Here is a 9,028-nt window from a genome sequence, read left to right as displayed (position 1 = left end):
TCACCCAGACTGGTAGCAGCCGCAGACCCAGAGCACCCAGACTGGGAGCATCCCCAGACCCAGATCACCCAGACTGGTAGCATTCCCAGACCCAGATCACCCAGACTGGTAGCATCCCCAGACCAAGATCACCCAGACTGGTAGCATCCCCAGACCCAGAGCACCCAGACTGGTAGCATCCCCAGACCCAGATCACCCAGACTGGTAGCATCCCCAGACCCAGATCACCCAGACTGGTAGCATCCCCAGACCCAGATCACCCAGACTGGTAGCATCCCCAGACTGGTAGCATCCCCAGACCCAGATCACCCAGACTGGTAGCATCCCCAGACCCAGATCACCCAGACTGGTAGCATCCCCAGACCCAGATCACCCAGACTGGTAGCATCCCCAGACCGAGATCACCCAGACTGGGAGCAACCCCAGACCAAGATCACCCAGACTGGTAGCATCCCCAGACCCAGATCACCCAGACTGGTAGCATCCCCAGACCCAGAGCACCCAGACTGGGAGCATCCCCAGACCCAGATCACCCAGACTGGTAGCATCTCCAGACCCAGATCACCCAGACTGGTAGCATCCCCAGACCCAGATCACCCAGACTGGTAGCATCCCCAGACCCAGAGCACCCAGACTGGTAGCATCCCCAGACCCAGATCACCCAGACTGGTAGCATCCCCAGACCCAGAGCACCCAGACTGGTAGCATCCCCAGACCCAGATCACCCAGACTGGTAGCATCCCCAGACCCAGATCACCCAGACTGGTAGCATCCCCAGATCACCCAGACTGAAACACTCACACAATGAATGGATCCCAAGACCCAGATCACCCAGACTGGTAGCATCCCCAGACCCAGAGCACCCAGACTGGGAGCATCCCCAGAACCAGATCACCCAGACTGGTAGCATCTCCAGACCCAGATCACCCAGACTGGTAGCATCCCCAGACTGGTAGCATCCCCAGACCCAAATCACCCAGACTGGTAGCATCCCCAGACCCAGATCACCCAGACTGGTAGCATCCCCAGACTGGTAGCATCCCCAGACCCAAATCACCCAGACTGGTAGCATCCCCAGACCCAGATCACCCAGACTGGTAGCATCCCCAGCAGCACTGAAACACTCACACAATGAATGGATCCCAAGACCCAGATCACCCAGACTGGTAGCATCCCCAGACCCAGAGCACCCAGACTGGGAGCATCCCCAGAACCAGATCACCCAGACTGGTAGCATCTCCAGACCCAGATCACCCAGACTGGTAGCATCCCCAGACTGGTAGCATCCCCAGACCCAAATCACCCAGACTGGTAGCATCCCCAGACCCAGATCACCCAGACTGGTAGCATCCCCAGACCCAGATCACCCAGACTGGTAGCATCCCCAGACCCAGAGCACCCAGACTGGTAGCATCCCCAGACCCAGATCACCCAGACTGGTAGCATCCCCAGACCCAGATCACCCAGACTGGTAGCATCCCCAGACCCAGATCACCCAGACTGGTAGCATCCCCAGACTGGTAGCATCCCCAGACCCAGATCACCCAGACTGGTAGCATCCCCAGACCCAAATCACCCAGACTGGTAGCATCCCCAGACCCAGATCACCCAGACTGGTAGCATCCCCAGACCCAGATCACCCAGACTGGTAGCATCCCCAGATTGGTAGCATCCCCAGACCCAGATCACCCAGACTGGTAGCATCCCCAGACCCAGATCACCCAGACTGGTAGCATCCCCAGACCCAGAGCACCCAGACTGGGAGCATCCCCAGACCCAGATCACCCAGACTGGTAGCATCTCCAGACCCAGATCACCCAGACTGGTAGCATCCCCAGACCCAGATCACCCAGACTGGTAGCATCCCCAGACCCACAGCACCCAGACTGGTAGCACCCCCAGACCCAGATCACCCAGACTGGTAGCATCCCGAGACCCAGATCACCCACACAGGTAGCATCCCCAGACCCAGAGCACCCAGACTGGGAGCATCCCCAGAACCAGATCACCCAGACTGGTAGCATCTCCAGACCCAGATCACCCAGACTGGTAGCATCCCCAGACCCAGATCACCCAGACTGGTAGCATCCCCAGACCCAGAGCACCCAGACTGGTAGCATCCCCAGACCCAGATCACCCAGACTGGCAGCATCCCCAGACCCAGAGCACCCAGACTGGTAGCATCCCCAGACCCAGATCACCCAGACTGGTAGCATCCCCAGACCCAGATCACCCAGACTGGTAGCATTCCCAGATCACCCAGACTGGTAGCATCCCCAGACCTAGATCACCCAGACTGGTAGCATCCCCAGACCCAGATCACCCAGACTGGTAGCATCCCCAGACCCAGATCACTCAGACTGGTAGAATCCCCAGACCCAGATCACACAGACTGGTAGCATCCCCAGACCCAGATCACCCAGACTGGTAGCATCCCCAGACTGGTAGCATCCCCAGACCCAGATCACCCAGACTGGTAGCATCTCCAGACCCAGATCACCCAGACTGGTAGCATCCCCAGACCCAGATCACACAGACTGGTAGCATCCCCAGACCCAGATTACCCAGACTGGTAGCATCCCCAGACCCAGATCACCGAGACTGGTAGCATCCCTAGACTGGTAGCATCCCCAGACCCAGATCACCCAGACTGGTAGCATCCCCAGACAGATCACCCACACAGGTAGCATCCCCAGACCCAGATCACCCAGACTGGTAGCATCCCCAGATCACCCAGACTGGTAGCATCCTCAGACCCAGATCACCCAGACTGGTAGCATCTCCAGACCCAGATCACCCAGACTGCTAGCATCCCCAGACTGGTAGCATCCCCAGACTGGTAGCATCCCCAGACCCAGATCACCCAGACTGGTAGCATCCCCAGACTGGTAGCATCCCCAGACTGGTAGCATCCCCAGACTGGCAGCATCCCCAGACTGGTAGCATCCCCAGCAGCACTGAAACACTCACATAATGAATGGTATACGTACCAACCATGGCGCTGACCTCCCCCGCCATGAGAACAGGCACCGTCTCGTTGTATAGGTTGACGTCTATGATGCCTTTCCGTATGGTCTCCCCCACCTTGGCTCCAAGCAGCATGGAACCCAACGTCTCGAAGATGGACGCCAGGATACAGGCCTGTTTCAGCGTCACCACCCCCGACCCCACCGCCGTCCCGAACGAGTTGGCCACGTCGTTGGCCCCCACAGAGAACGCCAGGATGAAGGCTATGACGAAGCCAAGGATCACCATCCACAGGTACTCTTGTAAATCCACCATCTTGACTCTCGATCAAAAATCCCAAATCCACAGAAAAAAAAACAAGACAAGGAGAGAAACCTACCTAACTCAACCTAACCAACTCAGCTAAAAGCAGCTAGCTGTTGGTTCGTTGGAGAGGAGCTGTAAATCCTTTCCTCTGTGCGTACGAAGCTCTGCTGTGACTTCGTCCCCTTCCTGGTTGTGTTCAGTTGGAGGGGAGCAGTGTGTCGCTAACTCAGCGTCTGGAAGTCAGTCTGTAGAGAGGAGGCGGCTAGTGGCGGACGGAGGGGGCATTCCATGACTCAGAGCTGAGACAGTCCCTTCTACACACGTCCCTCACCTGACAAACAAACACACAAAGAAAAGAGAGGTTAGAGGTCACAATTAGGCTAGACATCTTCCCCCCAACAACAGACCAATGAGAATGTCTGCTCCACCAACACCAACCAATCAGAGTGACTGTCCCCTCCCCCCCAACAACAGACCAATGAGAATGTCTGGTCCGCCAACACCGACTAATGATAATGTCTGCTCCCCCCAACACCAACCAATCAGAGTGACTGTCCCCCCCAACCCCAACCAATGACCTGTGAGTCTAATGACACGAGGTGGATGAGAGGGGCAGTCTTTGATTAAAGCGGAGCACACTGAAAGTGTGTGTGTGTGTGTGTGTGTGTGTGTGTGTGTGTGTGTGTGTGTGTGTAAAGCAGAGGACAGCTCCGATAGCCAGCCACAATAGGAAATAATTGCATCATGGTCCATACTTTAAAAATAATCAAATAATCCCTGTTAGCTGGACTGGGGCCTATAAAAAGACTAGTGTGTGGGGAACGAGATGTGAGCTATGTGTTCAGTGTTTTAGGAATAGCATATTAACACCCCTCTCCCTCCCTCACTCCCCCTCCCTCCCTCCCTCTCCCTCTCTCCCTCCCTCCCTCACTCCCCCTCCCTCCCTCTCTCCCTCCCTCACTCACCCTCCCTCCCTCACTCTCTCCCTCCCTCGCTCTCCCTCCCTCCCTCCCTCATTCCCCCTCCCTCCCTCTCTCCCTCCCTCCCTCGCTCTCCCTCCCTCTCTCCTTCACTCTCCCTCCCTCCCTCCCTCTCCCTCTCTCCCTCACTCCCCCTCCCTCCCTCTCTCTCTCTCTCTCCCTCCCTCGCTCTCCCTCCCTCCCTCCCTCCCTCCCTCACTCCCCCTCCCTCCCTCTCTCCCTCCCTCCCTCACTCTCCCTCCCTCGCTCTCCCTACCTCCCTCCCTCCCTCCCCCTCTCTCCCTCCCTCCCTCCCTCCCTCCCTCACTCCCCCTCCCTCCCTCTCTCCCTCCCTCCCTCACTCTCCCTCCCTCCCTCTCTCCCTCGCTCTCCCTCCCTCCCTCACTCCCTCCCTCCCTCGCTCTCCCTCCCGCTCTCCCTCCCGCTCTCCCTCCCTCCCTCCCTCCCTCACTCTCCCTCCCTCCCTCCCCCCCCCTCCCTCACTCTCCCTTCCTCCCTCTCCCTTCCTCCCTCACTCCCTACCTCCCTCTCTCTCCCTTCCTCCCTCACTCTCCCTTCCTCCCTCACTCACTCTCCCTCCCTCCCTCACTCTCCCTTCCTCCCTCACTCTCCCTTCCTCCCTCACTCTCCCTTCCTCCCTCACTCTCCCTTCCTCCCTCACTCTCCCTCTCTCCCTCACTCTCCCTCTCTCCCTCACTCTCCCTCTCTCCCTCCCTCCCTCCCTCCCTCTCCCTCCCTCCCTCCCTCCCTCACTCTCCCTCCCTCCCTCCCTCTCTCCCTCCACCACAACAAGGCCCTTAGCTGTCAGCTGCTATGAGGCGTGATCACCTTTCACTGCTTCTCCACTGCTGAGTTTCCATCCAGATTAATATTAGCATCTGATGTGGACAAGTATCAAAGTCGTGAGTGCTGATCTAGGATCAGTTTTCAGATAATCTGATTCATTAGGATCAAACAACAAAAAAAAAGAGGCAAAACTGATCCTTGATCAGCATTTTTAGTCTGAGACACTTTTTGAATAAATGGGCCCTTTTTTTACACCAAATCAAATAAAATGTTATTGGCCACCAGCGCCGAATACAACAGGTGTAGGTAGACCTCACAGTGAAATGCTGAATACAACAGGTAGACCTCACAGTGAAATGCTGAATACAACAGGTGTAGGTAGACCTCACAGTGAAATGCTGAATACAACAGGTGTAGTAGACCTCACAGTGAAATGCTGAATACAACAGGTGTAGTAGACCTTACAGTGAAATGCTGAATACAACAGGTATAGGTAGACCTCACAGTGAAATGCTGAATATAACAGGTAGACCTCACAGTGAAATGCTGAATACAACAGGTGTAGGTAGACCTCACAGTGAAATGCTGAATACAACAGGTGTAGTAGACCTCACAGTGAAATGCTGAATACAACAGGTGTAGTAGACCTTACAGTGAAATGCTGAATACAACAGGTGTAGGTAGACCTCACAGTGAAATGCTGAATACAACAGGTGTAGTAGACCTCACAGTGAAATGCTGAATACAACAGGTGTAGTAGACCTTACAGTGAAATGCTGAATACAACAGGTGTAGTAGACCTTACAGTGAAATGCTGAATACAACAGGTGTAGTAGACCTTACAGTGCAATGCTGAATACAACAGGTGTATTAGACCTGACAGTGAAATGCTGAATACAACAGGTGTAGTAGACCTCACAGTGAAATGCTGAATACAACAGGTGTAGTAGACCTTACAGTGAAATGCTGAATACAACAGGTGTAGTAGACCTGACAGTGAAATGCTGAATACAACAGGTGTAGTAGACCTGACAGTGAAATGCTGAATACAACAGGTGTAGTAGACCTGACAGTGAAATGCTGAATACAACAGGTGTAGTAGACCTGACAGTGAAATGCTGAATACAACAGGTGTAGTAGACCTGACAGTGAAATGCTGAATACAACAGGTGTAGTAGACCTGACAGTGAAATGCTGAATACAACAGGTGTAGTAGACCTTACTGTGAAATGCTGAATACAACAGGTGTAGTAGACCTGACAGTGAAATGCTGAATACAACAGGTGTAGTAGACCTCACAGTGAAATGCTGAATACAACAGGTGTAGTTGACCTTACAGTGAAATGCTGAATACAACTGGTGTAGTAGACCTTACAGTGAAATGCTGAATACAACAGGTGTAGTAGACCTTACAGTGAAATGCTGAATACAACAGGTGTAGTAGACCTTACAGTGAAATGCTGAATACAACAGGTGTAGTAGACCTGACAGTGAAATGCTGAATACAACAGGTGTAGTAGACCTGACAGTGAAATGCTGAATACAACAGGTGTAGTAGACCTTACAGTGAAATGCTGAATACAACAGGTGTAGTAGACCTGACAGTGAAATGCTGAATACAACAGGTGTAGTAGACCTGACAGTGAAATGCTGAATACAACACGTGTAGTAGACCTGACAGTGAAATGCTGAATACAACAGGTGTAGTAGACCTCACAGTGAAATGCTGAATACAACAGGTGTAGTAGACCTTACAGTGAAATGCTGAATACAACAGGTGTAGTAGACCTGACAGTGAAATGCTGAATACAACAGGTGTATTAGACCTGACAGTGAAATGCTGAATACAACAGGTGTATTAGACCTGACAGTGAAATGCTGAATACAACAGGTGTAGTAGACCTTACAGTGAAATGCTGAATACAACAGGTGTAGTAGACCTTACAGTGAAATGCTGAATACAACAGGTGTAGTAGACCTTAAAGTGAAATGCTGAATACAACAGGTGTAGTAGACCTTACAGTGCAATGCTGAATACAACAGGTGTATTAGACCTGACAGTGAAATGCTGAATACAACAGGTGTAGTAGACCTCACAGTGAAATGCTGAATACAACAGGTGTAGTAGACCTTACAGTGAAATGCTGAATACAACAGGTGTAGTAGACCTGACAGTGAAATGCTGAATACAACAGGTGTAGTAGACCTGACAGTGAAATGCTGAATACAACAGGTGTAGTAGACCTGACAGTGAAATGCTGAATACAACAGGTGTAGTAGACCTGACAGTGAAATGCTGAATACAACAGGTGTAGTAGACCTGACAGTGAAATGCTGAATACAACAGGTGTAGTAGACCTGACAGTGAAATGCTGAATACAACAGGTGTAGTAGACCTTACTGTGAAATGCTGAATACAACAGGTGTAGTAGACCTGACAGTTAAATGCTGAATACAACAGGTGTAGTAGACCTCACAGTGAAATGCTGAATACAACAGGTGTAGTTGACCTTACAGTGAAATGCTGAATACAACAGGTGTAGTAGACCTTACAGTGAAATGCTGAATACAACAGGTGTAGTTGACCTTACAGTGAAATACTGAATACAACAGGTGTAGTAGACCTTACAGTGAAATGCTGAATACAACAGCAGGTGTAGTAGACCTTACAGTGAAATGCTGAATACAACAGGTGTAGTAGACCTTACAGTGAAATGCTGAATACAACAGGTGTAGTAGACCAGACAGTGAAATGCTGAATACAACAGGTGTAGTAGACCTGACAGTGAAATGCTGAATACAACAGGTGTAGTAGACCTTACAGTGAAATGCTGAATACAACAGGTGTAGTAGACCTGACAGTGAAATGCTGAATACAACAGGTGTAGTAGACCTGACAGTGAAATGCTGAATACAACACGTGTAGTAGACCTGACAGTGAAATGCTGAATACAACAGGTGTAGTAGACCTCACAGTGAAATGCTGAATACAACAGGTGTAGTAGACCTTACAGTGAAATGCTGAATACAACAGGTGTAGTAGACCTGACAGTGAAATGCTGAATACAACAGGTGTAGTAGACCGCACAGTGAAATGCTGAATACAACAGGTGTAGTAGACCTTACAGTGAAATGCTGAATACAACAGGTGTAGTAGACCTCACAGTGAAATGCTGAATACAACAGGTGTAGTAGACCTGACAGTGAAATGCTGAATACAACAGGTGTAGTAGACCTGAGAGTGAAATGCTGAATACAACAGGTGTAGTAGACCTGACAGTGAAATGCTGAATACAACAGGTGTAGTAGACCTGACAGTGAAATGCTGAATACAACAGGTGTAGTAGACCTTACAGTGAAATGCTGAATACAACAGGTGTAGTAGACCTGACAGTGAATTGCTGAATACAACAGGTGTAGTAGACCTCACAGTGAAATGCTGAATACAACAGGTGTAGTTGACCTTACAGTGAAATGCTGAATACAACAGGTGTAGTAGACCTTACAGTGAAATGCTGAGTACAACAGGTGTAGTAGACCTTACAGTGAAATGCTGAATACAACAGGTGTAGTAGACCTGACAGTGAAATGCTGAATACAACAGGTGTAGTAGACCTCACAGTGAAATGCTGAATACAACAGGTGTAGTAGACCTCACAGTGAAATGCTGAATACAACAGGTGTAGTAGACCTCACAGTGAAATGCTGAATACAACAGGTGTAGTTGACCTTACAGTGAAATGCTGAATACAACAGGTGTAGTAGACCTTACAGTGAAATGCTGAATACAACAGGTGTAGTAGACCTTACAGTGAAATGCTGAATACAACAGGTGTAGTAGACCTTACAGTGAAATGCTGAATACAACAGGTGTAGTAGACCTGACAGTGAAATGCTGAATACAACAGGTGTAGTAGACCTGACAGTGAAATGCTGAATACAACAGGTGTAGTAGACCTTACAGTGAAATGCTGAATACAACAGGTGTA

General features: G+C 50.7%; 1 protein-coding gene across 2 annotated transcripts in view; it reads right to left on the bottom strand.

Moving 5' to 3' along the window:
- LOC139411872 (sodium-dependent phosphate transporter 2-like) overlaps positions 1 to 9,028 on the bottom strand; it is a 135,298-nt gene that overhangs the window by 55,181 nt on the left and 71,089 nt on the right. For both annotated transcript variants that reach the window (XM_071158620.1, XM_071158621.1), the window contains exon 2: positions 2,991 to 3,604. In XM_071158620.1, coding sequence (XP_071014721.1) covers positions 2,991 to 3,282 — 292 coding nt within the window. In that variant the 5' untranslated portion in view covers positions 3,283 to 3,604. The remainder of the gene's footprint in view (positions 1 to 2,990; positions 3,605 to 9,028) is intronic.

This window comes from Oncorhynchus clarkii, chromosome 6 (genome assembly GCF_045791955.1).
Source record: "Oncorhynchus clarkii lewisi isolate Uvic-CL-2024 chromosome 6, UVic_Ocla_1.0, whole genome shotgun sequence".
Taxonomy (NCBI): Eukaryota; Metazoa; Chordata; class Actinopteri; order Salmoniformes; family Salmonidae; genus Oncorhynchus; species Oncorhynchus clarkii.
This window is presented reverse-complemented; position numbering and strand designations above follow the sequence as displayed.